Here is a 13,769-nt window from a genome sequence, read left to right on the forward strand (position 1 = left end):
TCATTTTTCCTTAATATCTCTTAACATCAACAGACTCAATTTCCCAATAAAAAGACATAGACTAACAGACTGGGTAAATAAACAGAACCCAGCATTTCACTACATACAGGAAATGCACCTTAGTGACAAAGACAGACACTACCTCAGAGTAAAAGGCTGGAAAACAATTTTCCAAGCAAATAGTCCCAAGAAACAAGCTGGAGTAGCCATTCTAATATCGAATAAAATCGACTTTCAACCAAAAGTTATCAAAAAAAGATAAGTAAGGACACTTCATACTTGTCAAAGGAAAAATCTACCAAGATGAACTCTCAAATCTGAACATCTATGCTCCAAATGCAAGGGTACCCATACTCATAAAAGAAATTTAACTACAACAGCTCAAAGCACACATTTCACCTCACACAATAATAGTGGGAGACTTCAACACCTCATTCTCAGCAATGGACAGATCATGGAACCAGACACTAAGCAGAGACACAGTGAAACTAAGAGAAGTTATGAACCAAATGGATTTAGCAGACATTTACATAACATTTTATCAAAAAACAAAAGAATATACCTTCTTCTCAGCACTTCATGGTACCTTCTCCAAAATTGACCATATAATTGGTCACAAAACAGGCCTCAATAGATACAAGATTGAAATAATCCCATGTATCCTATCAGATCACCACAGATTAAGGATGGTCTTTAATAACAACAAAAACAACAGAAAGCCCACATATATGTGGAAACTGAACAATGCTCTATTCAATGATAACTTCATCAAGGAACAAATAAAGAAAGAAATTATAAAGACTTTTTAGAATTTAATGAAAATGAAGGCATATCATACCAAAATTTATGGGACATAATGATAGCATTCCAAGAGGAAAACTCATAGCTCTAAGTGCCTACAAAAAGAAACCAGAGAGAGAATACACTAGCAGCTTGACAACACACCTGAAAGCTCTAGAACAAAAAGAAGTGAATATACCCAAGAGAAGCAGAGTACAGGAAATAATCAAACTCAGGGCTGAAATCAACCAAGTAGAAACAAAAAGAACTATACAAAGAATCAACAAAGCCAGGAGCTGGTTCTTTGAGAAAATCAACAAGATAGATAAATCCTTAGCCAAACTAACTAGAGGGCACAGAGACAGTATCCAAATTAATAAAATTAGAACTGAAAAGGGAGACATAACAACAGAAACTGAGGAAATTTAAAAAAATCATCAGATCTTACTACAAAGACCTATACTCAACAAAACTGGAGAATCTGGATGAAATGGACAATTTTCTAGACAGATACCAGGTACCAAAGTTAAATCAGGAGCAGATAAACCATCTAAACAGTCCCATAACTCCTAAAGCAATAGCAGCCATAATTAAAAGTCTCCCCACCAAAAAAGCAAGCCCAGGACCAGATGGTTTCAGTGCAGAATTCTATCAGACCTTCTAAGAAGACCTAATACCAATTCTCTTTAAACTATTCCACAGAATAGAAACAGAAAACACACTACGCAATTTATTCTATAAAGCCACAATTAAGCTCATACCTAAACCACCCAAAGACCCAACAAAGAGAACTTCAGCTGAATCTCCCTTATAATATCCATGCAAAAATACTCAATAAAATTCTCACAAATCAAATCCAAGAACATATCAAGACAATCATCCATCATGATTAAGTAAGCTTTATCCCAGGGATGCAATGATGGTTCAATATATGAAAATCCATCAACATAATCCACTATATAAACAAACTCGAAAGAAAAAAACCACATGATCATCTCACTAGATGCTGAGAGAGTATTTGACAAAATTCAACACCCCTTCATGGTAAAGTCTTGGAAAGATCAGGAATTCAAGGCTCATACCTAAACATAGTAAAAGCAATATACAGCAAACCAGTAGCCAACATTAAACTAAATGGAGAGAAACTTGAAGCCATCCCACTAAAATCATGCACTAGAAAAGGCTGCCCACTCTCTCCCTACCTACTCAAAGTCCTAGTCAGAGCAAGTAGACAACAAAAGGAGGTCAAAGGGATAAAAATTGAAAGGAAGAAGTCAAAATATCACTATTTGCAGATGATATGATAGTATACTTAAGTGACCCCAAAACTTCCACCAGAGAACTCCTAAACCTGATAAACAACTTCAGCAAAGTGGCTGGAAATAAAATTAACTTAAACAAATCAGTAGCCTTCCTCTACTCAAAAGATAAACAGGCTGAGAAAGAAATTAGGGAAATGACACCCTTCACTATAGTCACAAATAATATAAAATACCTTGGTGTGAATCTAACCAAGCAAGTGAAGTATCTGTATGAAAAGTACTTCAAGTCTCTGAAGAAAGAAATTGAAGAAGATCTCAGAAGATGGAAGATCTCCCATGCTCATGGATTGGCAGGATTAACATAGTAAAAATGGCCATCTTGCCAAAAGCAATCTACAGATTCAATGCAATCCCCATCAAAATTCCAACTCAATTCTTCATAGAGATAGAAAGAGCAATTCTCAAATACATTTGGAATAACACAAAACCCAGGATAATGAAAACTATTCTCAACAATAAAAGATCTTCTGGGAGAATCACCATCCCTGACCTCAAGCTGTACTACAGAGCAATAGTGATAAAAACTGCATGGTATTGGTACAGAGACAGGCAGGAAGATCAATGGAATAGAATTGAAGACCTAGAAATGAACCCACACACCTATGGTCACTTGATCTTTGACAAAGAAGCTAAAACCAGTGGGGGAAAAACAGCATTTTCAACAAATGGTGCTGGCTCAACTGGAGGTCAGCATGTAGAAGAATGCAAATTAATTCATTCTTATCCCCTTGTACAAAGCTCAAGTCCAAGTGGATAAAGAAACCTCCACATAAATCCAGATACACTGAATCCAATAGAAGAGAAAGTGAGGAACATCCTCGAACGTGGGCACAGGGGAAAAGTTCCTGAACAGAACACCAATGGCTTATGCCCTAAGATCAAGAATTGACAAATGGGACCTCATAAAATTGCAAAGCTTCTGTAAGGCAAAGGACACTGTAGACAAGACAAAATGGCAACCAACAGATTGGGAAAAGATCATTACCAATCCTACATCTGATAGAGGGCTAATATCAAATATATACAAAGAACTCAAGAAATTACACGCCAAACAACAAAATAACCCCATTAAAAATGGAGTACAGAGCTAAACAAAGAATTCTCAACTGAGGAAACACGAATGGCTGAGAAGCACCTAAAGAAATGCTCAACATCCTTAGTCATCAGGGAAATGCAAATCAAAACAACCCTGAGATTCTACCTCACACCATCAGCCTGGTGGTTCCTCAGAAAATTGGAAATAGTATTACATGAGGATCCAGCTATACCACTCCTGGGCATATACCCAGAAGATGCTCCAACATATAACAAGGACACATGCTCCACTATGTTCATAGCAGCCTTATTTATAATAGCCAGAAGCTGGAAAGAACCCAGATGTCCTTCAACAGAGGAATGGATACAGAACATGTGATACATTTACACAATGGAGTACTACTCAGCTATTAAAAACAATGAATTCATGAAATTCTTAGGCAAATGAAAGGAACTAGAAAATATCATCCTGAGTGAGGTAACCCAATCACAAAAGAACATACATGGTATGCACTCACTGATAAGTGGATATTAGCCCAAAAGCTCACAATACCTAAGATACAACTCACAGACCACATGAAGCTAAAGAAGAAGGAAGACCAAAATGTGGGTGCTTTGGTTCTTCTTAGAAGGAGTAACAAATACTCACTCATGGGAGCAAGTACGGAGACAACGTGTGGAGCAAAGACTAGAGGATAGGCTGTCTGGAGACTGCCCTACCTGGGGATCCATCCCATGTGCAGCCACTAAATGCAGGCACTCTTGTGTATGCCAGGAAGTGCTTGCTGACCAAAGCCTGATATACCTGTCTCCTGAGAGGCTCTGCCAGAGGTTGATGCTCCCAGCTAACCATTGAACTGATAATGGGGTCCCCAATGGAGGAGGTAGAGACTATACTGAAGGAGCTGAAGGAGCTTGTGGGCCCATTGTAAGAGCAGCAATACCAACCAACCAGAGCTCCCAGGGTCTAAACTGCCAGCCTGGGAACAAGTTTGGAGGGACCCATGGTTCCAGCTGTATATGTAGTGGAGGATGGCCTTTTCAGATATTGGTGGGAGAAGAGGTCCTTGGTCCCGTGAAGGCTGGATGCCCCAATGTGGGAGAATTCAAGGGCAGGGAGAGGGGGTAGGGAGGGGGAGTAGGAACACACCCTCATAGAAGTAACAGGAGAGGGGATGGGATAAGGGGTTTCTGGGGGGAGGGAATGGGGAAAAGGGATAACATCTGAAATGTAAATAAATAAAATATCCAATAAAAATGAGAAAAAAATGTTAAGGTATAAAGAATGAAACAATAAGTACCCACACATCCACCATTTAATCCAGAAGAAAGGCACTATCATTATGTTGAAAATTCCTGTGTGGCCCTTCCTTGTCTGATCCCCATCTTCCCTCATTCAAAATGTCTAGTATCATCCTGAATTCTATGTCTACCATGTTCTTACTTTCATAAAAATTCATTTTACCACATTTAATTCTGAAGAACATTGTTTAGGTAATAATTTGGGCACTAAAAATACATGGAATCTACTTTTGACATTCTTCTATAACTTGCTTTTCCCATTCATTATGTCATTTCTGAGATCCATCCATGTGGTAATGGGCAGTTGTGACCAATGTACTGTTTACTGTATAGTTTGGCTGAATTTTAATTCATTTTTGCTCGATGTATATAAGCTCCCATGATTATCTAGATTGATCCATGCCCATGTGTCTCATCCACTAATTTTCACCTAGTAGGAACATATTTTTCTGGGTATTTTATTTTAATTTATTTGGGAAAGAAAGGTTTCAATATATATAGCCTATGCTGGCTCAGGCTGGCCTAGAATTTATATGATTCCTCTGCCTCAGCCTCCCAAATGCTACAATTATAGTCTGGCTTTTCTGAAGATTTTAAAACCAGAAACACTTGCTTCTCTTTAGACCTCTCAACTCTTTAACCAAAGTTATGCATTCTTTTTTTCCTTTTTCCCCTCTGTTTTATTTTCTTTGTTTATTTTTAGGTTAATTATTCTTAATAGAAAGTTTTAAAATCTAAAATGCTCCATACTCCAAATCTTTTAAGCATCATGCTACTGCTCAGAAAATTTCAGATTTCAAATTGTCAAATCAAGGATGACTAACCAATAAAGTTTGTGAAAGCATCTCCAAGCCTGAGCAACTCTAAAATGTGAAGCATTCCTAGCTACAAGTAGTCCTAATGAACTAAGACAGACACATACTGAGCATCTGTCATACAACAATAAATAAAGACAATCCCCCAAGGATTCTGAAGAGGCTACCTCTTATAGTCAGGCAGAAATCCCAGTGAAGGGATGGGGATACCAACCCACCCACAAAATTTTCAACCCAAAATCTATCCTGTCTAAAAGAGATTCAGGGATGGGGATGAAACAGAGACTGGGGGAACTGCCAATCAAGTAACTGGCCGAACTTGGGACCCATCCCATGGACAAGCATCAATCCCTGCAACTATTAATGATGATACTCTGGTTATGCTTGCAGACAGGAGCCTAGCATGGCTGTCCTCTGAGAGGTTCCACCCAGCAGCTGACTGAAACAGATTTAGATATCCACAGCTAAACACTGGATGAAGGTTGGGGACTCTTGTGCAAGAGTTGGGGGAAGAATTAAAGGCCCTAAAGGGGATAAGAACTCCACATGAAGACCAACAGAGTAAACTAACCTGGGACCTTGGGAGCTCTCAAGAGACTGAACCACCAACCAAACAACCTGCACAGGCTGGACCTAAGCCTCTCTGCTCATATGTAGCACATGTGCAGCTTAGACTCCTGCAAGTCCCCCAACAACTAGAGTGAGGGCTGTCCCTAAAGTTGTTCCCTGTCTGGGGAATCTGTTCCCCAAAAGAGTTGCCTTGTCTGGTCTCAGTGGTAGAGGATGTGCCTAACCCTGCAGAGACTTGATTCGCCAGGGGGGGGGGGATACTTAGGGTGGCCCCATCCTCTCAGATGAGGGGGAATGGGGGATGGACTCTCTCAGGGGGGACCAGAATCATGGGTAAGAATTGGGATGTTAAAAAAAAAGAGAGACACAAAAGGATGTGTGTACAATAATGACAGGTGGAACTGGAAACTCCAAGGTAGAGAGGAACAGCCTCATATGAGTAGCCAACATTGTCAATGGTGAGGTCCTAGCCTGTGCTGCCACCAAGGGCCATATCTGGGTCCATGGCCCTGCATCAGTAGGTCTGATACCACCAAAGGCCAGGCAGATGTCCCTGGTCTGAACTACCACCAAGGGCCATGTTGATATTGGTGGTGGTTTGAATAGATATGTATGGCCCCCATAGACTCATGTGTTTGAATGACTGACACATGGGGATGGCACTATTAGGAGGTGTGGCCTAGTTGGACTGGGTGTGGCCTTGTTGGAGGAAATGTGTCAGACAAGCATTAAGGTTTCTTATGGTCATGCTATGCCCTCAGATCAAGAACTCTCCAGCACCATGTCTGCCGGTACTGTGCCATGTTTCCTGCCATGATGATAATGAACTAAAACTCTGAAATTGTAAGCCAGCCCCAATTAAATGCATTTCTTTATAAGAAAAAAAGACAACCTCTAGCCTCAAAGTAGTTTTGAAAAAGACCACTAACTGAACATAAAACACTGATAAAATGCAAAGAAGCTTCAGATGAACAAAACTCCAATGAGGCTTGACCTTCACTTCATATGGTAGGTCTCCACTCAAATGTTACATTGAGCGATATATGCTTAAAGTACATTATATACTTGCATGAAGATGAACTTATATAACCCTGCATAGAAAAACTTCTGAGTAACATTGTTCCTTTCCACTCTACTTCTGGATTAAGTTGCTACTGAATCACTTGTTTATTTATTATTACTGTGTATGTGTGTGCATGAAGAGGGGATATATATGTGCAATGGAACATGTGTAGTGGTCAGAAGACAACTCCTTCTACTTTTAGGTGAGTTCCAAGGATCAAACTCAAGTAGCCAAACTTTTATGGTAAGCACCTTTAGCAAGTAAACCACCTTACTGACCCTTAAATTAAATCACTCTTGTCAATTACTGTTGGTAAAATTTTTTAGTAACTTGGGACAATGATCATAAATTTGTTTTTTTCTATTTATATTGTCTTTGTTGAGTTTATCTATCCCTAATAAAAGTTAATCTTTTAGTAATTTAGGACAATGATCAAAAAGTTGTTTTTACTTATATTGTCCTTGTTTAGTTTATCTATCCCTAATAAAAAGTATGTGTTTTATTTGAAAATATTGTGTTGTGTGGTAACATATACCTATTATTTCAACACTGTAGAAGCAGAGGCAGAATGATCAGTTCAAAGCCATGAGAAATTGGTTTTGGAGACTCTGTCTCCAAAACAAAATTGGTAAGCTCCAATAATGAGAGATGTTGAGCAGGTACCCACACACAATGCAATCACTTCAATCCAGAGCTAGACAATGGTTCATCAAAAGAAAAAGGATAATTCCAGAGGGAAAAAAGAAGAGAAAAATAGAATTGAAGGCTTTAAGAAGAAAATGCTGAACATATAATCTTGGCAAATATAAGTCCTATATATGTTACCAAGCAATGAACTTATAAATGGGCCTGCATTTATCTTGAAAATATATAAGCATGTAGCACATACTTCAAAGTTAGGCATTTGTCTTGCTCACACCTTCTTGTTGGTCGTGCTTTTGGCAGAGCAGAAGCCACAATGTTGGAAGGAACCAAACTAAGTTTGACTGTTAACCATAAGAGTTCTGGCAAAGGAAATAATGCTTACTTGGATTTCACAGGAGAAGATAACCTCTTGGAAATGTCTTCAGGAGGCTCACATCTTCTCAGTGGGGACCCAAGACCTCCAGAGGAAACAGAAGTTGCCACTCGTCCCTTCTTCACTTTTTCCATCTGTAAGGGACAAAGATATGATAGCCACAGCTCATGACTGGTACTACTTCTATAATTTGAAAAACTACTCCAGATCAGAGTGACAGTTTTCTTACAGAGGTATCAATACAAAGGCCTAATGTTTCATGTAACATGAATCTTTGTAGAGATTTATGATACCATGAAATCATTATATTTAGGTCATCAAGTTGGATCAGTAATTTGTGCTTCACCCTAGAGATCCTCTGCCTCTCATTTTGTTATCTTACCAAGAGGTAACAAACAGCATAACCATATTGTGGCCGTAAACTAATAGGAACTGGAAAGAGTACAAAAACATACAGTTGTAGCTCAGAAGTCTCTAGGCCTTATGTCTGAAGTGTATGATATTTTCAGCAATGGGGACTAACCTTCCACCTCTGGGGGCAACTAAGGCAAAGAGCAATAGCCTATATTTTGGGTGTCTCTTGGCCAACCCTGACTAATAACTCAAAAGAGGGCTTCCCATACTTGGTCATGTACTTAGAAATTACTAATATATATTCATATATATTCATATATATGATGTATGTACATATACACACATATGTAACAATAATTAATGTAAAAAAGAAATCATGAATTTGAAAGAGCAAAAAGAAGTATATGGGAGGGCTTGGAGGGAAGAAAGAGAAGGTGGAAATGATGTAATTATAATTTAAAATAATTTTAAAAATTAAAGTCAAACAAACAAAAACATACACTTACTACAAAAGCTTTACTAGAAGAAGGTGACTTTAATATTCAAGTTGCTGCATTGTAAACTCGGAGCCATGCATGATATAATGCAGAGTGCAAAACACACATTTCTCTCTATTTTCCCCCTTTACCTCTCTTGGCAGAAAGGAATGGACATCACTGACTGGCCTGCAGAAGCAGCCTCACCCTCTTTCCTTACTGCACTTTTCTGTAACAAGTCCTCATTTGGTCCCCAGAAATGGCAACCTTGTTCCACAAATAACCCACCTTACAGAAAATCTAAGAGTCAGAAATACTAGCTCCTATTTTAACTATCTCAGGGCAAACATTTTTACAAAGTGTTCAATAGAGCTAAGGATATAAGATAGTGGCAGACTACTCATGTAACATGTAAGTTCCTGGATTTGCTCTCCTAGACTACAATAATAAAAATAATAAATAATGAATAAATCTAAAAGTTTTAATAGTATTGTATTAGTTTTAACATAAATTTTATGTATTAACAATTGATAATCAACACAATTGAATATATATTCAATATATATAATTATGATTTTTATATATATATATATATATATATATATATATATATATATATATATGAGATTCCTTCAACAGGTGGCACTCAACCCCCTTCCTATTGAATAGCAGATCTTAGTGACTTGCTTTTAATGATCTGCATAAGGGTTAACTCACAAGTTGGGGATTAAAGGCATTACAGCTTCCCACTTATCACCTGTCTCTTGGATTGTTTGCTCTGAGAGAAGTCAGCCATTTTGTACTCACAAGTAGGTTTTGGGAGAGGCTTATGGAGTGAGGAACTGAGGCTGTCACTCCTTTGGTAGCCCTGTAATGAAATTCTCACAAGAAGCCCAGTCAGGCCTTCAGAGGACATAGCCCTGGCCAGCATGTTGACAAAATCCTCATGAAATCCTGTACCAAAACTACCAAGCTCTTAATTGAGCTACCTTCAATTTAAAACCCAAGGAACTTAGGAGTGAAGACATATTTGCAGCAAATGATAACACAAATAATATGGCATATATAATTTCTTAATAAAAACATAAAATTGTTTAATAGTCACTTCACTAACAGTGTCCATATGACACAAAAATATTCAAAGGCTATTGTGAATGAAGTTTGACCTGGAACCTCAGTTTTAGGTTGTATACAGAGGCATGAGTCCTAGAACCAGATAGCCTGAGGAAGCAGAATGGATCCCTGCAACACTCCTTCTGACTCATGTCCCCTGGAAGAAAGGCTGTATTATCACAACAATATCATTAGGAATCTGCTACAAGGCATTAAGGTTTTGGGGAATGCAAAAACGTTTGATAATTTACCAAAGTTTGGTAAAAAAAAAAAAAAAAAAATTAAACCAAATGCATCCTTTGAACAGTCCCTGAAGATAGATGGACAAAATAGAAACCCCAGGTCAATGGTAGAAACAATCGCACTGTCAGACAAACTATAGACTGAGGAAAAACATTTAAATTTACCTGTGAAGGCTCTCCTCCTGCCATGGCTCCCTTCCCAGGATCTCCCACACCAGATATAGGTGTATTCTTCTTTTTCTCAGTGGTCCGGGTTGGAGAGGACTTATATGAAGATTTGAGAGGGCTCCCGAGAGCTACATGAGGACAGGCATGAAATACTAGAGAGTTACAGTACAATAACCAGAAAATAAAGGATGCACAAATGAAAAAAGCAGGAAAAAACAGGAGTTGAAAAGAACTACTTTAAAACTGTAATGTGTAATCCACATTTTAAAAATATTATGGTTTTCTACTGTATATAGCTTAGATCTCATCTTAAATAATACTCAACAATCATGTTCATTTGAGTGATTAATGTACTTTGGAGCTAAGCAGTCTTTGCCTTGCCATCTGGTAGCTCAATATCCTTGGACAGGCTACTTAATGTCTCTAAGCCTCAACTGCCTTATACAGGCAGAACACAGAAGTCTTGATTGCTGTCTTTACAGGTCTGCTAACAAGGTTGAGTTTTGATCAGTATCTAGGAGCTTAGATTTTAGGAAGGTTTATGCCATTCACTGGTGAATGCTTTTTAAAAAACACAAACCCCATTTGTGCAAATAACACATTCTAAGTGTGTGAAGTTTGAATATTTGCTTGGTAAGGGGTGCCTACATGACTAGTCCATGGTAAAAACCCAGGACATTAAATCTTTAGGGTGCTTCCCCAGTCGGCAACACTATGTGTACTGTTATATGAAACATATCCTGCATGACTCTTCTAGTAGACCCATTTTCCTCTGTACTTTTCATGCACTCTTCCCTTTGCTAACTTGGTTGGGTACCTTGCTACTATAAGCAGTCATAGCCAGGATCTGAGTCCTCTGAGTTCTACTGATGAATCACCAAACCCTGGTGTTCTTGGGTGCCTTAGAAACAACTGACATCAGAGGTGGGAATTGCCACAATGACCCCGATTCATAAAAATAAAGTAAAAACAATGTTTGGAAAAGGGGGGGAGAGGAGTGAACCTATGGTGCTGTGTGGCTATAGTGTTGTTGGCCATGGCATGAAACAACCAAGATATTCTCTGTTGTGAGAGGTGAAAAGTTGCCTACAGAATTTGAAGATAACTACTGAAATTCCAAGAGTGTTGCCTCAAGGGATTCCTTGGCTACTTTTGGCTATTCTACCTAAACTGAGGTAAAAAAAAAAAAAATCAGTCAGGGAGTGGTTTTAGTTTTCTCCATCAGTGGAAATGGTGATGGTGGTGGTGGGGAGAAACCAACCTTTTCTTGTTCTTGTCACCAGTGGGTGGGTTGGAACTAAGTACTGAAACCAGAACAAGTTTTAAACTAAATGTTTGGTTTTTTTTTTTTTTTTTTACACTATAATTTTTGTCTAAAAATAGAGACCAAAAAAGACCTGAAAAGAAGAAATTTCTGGAAGAGATATATATTGGAATTTTAAAATTCAAATAGAGACTGCTACAAATGCATCCCTTCTTTGTTCTCTAAACTGTGAAACATCCTGAATACTGCGGGAACCCCTGGGTTACATATAAATGTCTACAGGACAGGATCTCTGATGGCACCATCCAAAAAAATCCAAGCTGGTCTTCAATGCTTTAATCCTGATGCAGAGCCTATGTATATTCTTTGCAAAAGGTTGCCAAAGCACATTATTACTGTTTTCTGTTTGATTTTTAAATGTAGTTGTGGTTTATAACAATGGACTATGGCCTAACTCTACTTACTTTACCTTTTCCTAGTATATGTATTTAAGACAAGTTTTTTGAAAATTTAGAATTTGACTCTGAATAATCTGTAAACATGATATATATATATATATTTGGTTTTTTGAGACAGGGTTTCTCTGTGTAGCCCTGGCTGACCTGGAACTCACTCTGTAGACCAGGCTGGCCTTGAACTCAGAAATCCTCCTGCCTCTGCCTCCCAAGTGCTGGGATTAAAGGCGTGCGCCACCACTGCCCGGCATGATATATCTTTCTGATTAAGCTGATTTAAAATTTTCTATATTTTCTTCTCCTCTTCTTCTCCCACCCATAAAGATGTTCTGTTCTTTTTAAAAAGAGGCTTGTGCAAGTGTAGTGAATAATTGAGAAATCAAATTTTGGATGAATAGAATACAAAGAAAAATAAAAGTCTGCTTATGGTGGCATGAGGGACATTTTTACAAAGATATTTATAATCTTTGTTTTTCAGAATTGCTCTAAGAAGTTAAGTTCTCTTCTTCCAGAGGAAACTTCCTACAATGACTTTGCAAGCTACTGTGTGCAGAGGTCTCTGGGTCTAGACTGTACACAATTGAGTGTTATGAAGATAACTGTGATGGGCCATTTTTTTGGTATACTGCCATTACAGCACATTTATATACTATTCACACTCACCAGGTAGATAGGCCAGTGTCACCAACAGAAGGGGACTTTGGGACCGATAGCCTCAGGCAGTCTTTCTGGAATCACAGACTGACATGAATTACTCTCACTGTACTAAGCACCCTGGGGCAAGTACAGTGTTGGAAAACTACAGTAGGAGTTCACATGGGGGAGTGAGTCCCTTGATCAATGAAATCTCCTGCTCCGAGTGGCTTGAAATCCTCACCTTCTCATTTTCCATAGGAACCCATGAGCCATCAAGGATTGTACATGCCTCTAACATTGTAACACTGCCTTAGACCTGAATTGAAGGTGGTCAGGAAGCTTTTACTTACTAGCCAAAGCTGGGCTGGGGTCAGGTGAAAAAGATTCAGAAGGAACAAGGAAGCAACATGGCTGCCTAAGACAGACCTTTAAGGTTGGTGGGATTCATTTCTACTTTTAAGCCCAGGTTACCTACAGGTTACATTTAAGATCAATGCCACAGGTTGGCCTTATCCTGTTGTGTGGGGAACCAATGGTTAAGCACATGGCAATGGGTTAAGAGTATAGACTATTAGTGTTCAGATTTGACTGCTGGCTTTGGAAAAGCCAGGTTCTAGGGTGGGTCTCTGAACAATGCCTGGGAATGTAAGACTTTATCAAGGATCCCATCATTAGCTGGTGAGTGTATAATTTATCGTGCCTTAACTGTATGTAAAAACAATCTGAATATTCACTTTCAATTCAAGAGTACAAAATCTTGATACATATTGAGCAATGAGTTCTCCTGGTTACATCTCTGTAAAAAAAATCAGCATCAAATATTTAACAAACTTCCCTGGGTGGCAGTTCATTCTTGTCTTGACTCATTTCAGTAAACATATCCTGAGTGATTACTGGAGAGACTCTGGAAGTAATCACTGGAAGTTTGTGCCTTGTCTTTCCTAGACTTTGTCCTTCATTTTTTTTCCTCTTGATGGATTTTGTTGCATATCCTTTCATCATAATAAATAAAAGATGTGAGTATACCTGTATACTGAACCTTCCTTCTGAGCAAATCTGAGGAATCCCTGAAACATTTCTACTTCTAAGATAGAGGATATTTCCTATTGGCTAAGAATTTAGGATTATTGTTGAGGTAGAATCAGCACATCATTTA

The 13,769-nt window shown here is 38.5% G+C and overlaps 1 protein-coding gene across 9 annotated transcripts in view; it reads right to left on the reverse strand.

Annotated features, from left to right (window-relative positions):
- Map7d2 (MAP7 domain containing 2) overlaps positions 1–13,769 on the reverse strand; it is a 101,290-nt gene that overhangs the window by 24,236 nt on the left and 63,285 nt on the right. For all 9 annotated transcript variants that reach the window (XM_034486038.1, XM_034486040.1, XM_034486039.1 and 6 more), the window contains 2 exons: positions 10,256–10,386; positions 7,915–8,039 (listed from right to left, as the gene is read on the reverse strand). In XM_034486038.1, coding sequence (XP_034341929.1) covers positions 7,915–8,039; positions 10,256–10,386 — 256 coding nt within the window. The remainder of the gene's footprint in view (positions 1–7,914; positions 8,040–10,255; positions 10,387–13,769) is intronic.

This window comes from Arvicanthis niloticus, chromosome X (genome assembly GCF_011762505.2).
Source record: "Arvicanthis niloticus isolate mArvNil1 chromosome X, mArvNil1.pat.X, whole genome shotgun sequence".
NCBI lineage: Eukaryota > Metazoa > Chordata > Mammalia > Rodentia > Muridae > Arvicanthis > Arvicanthis niloticus.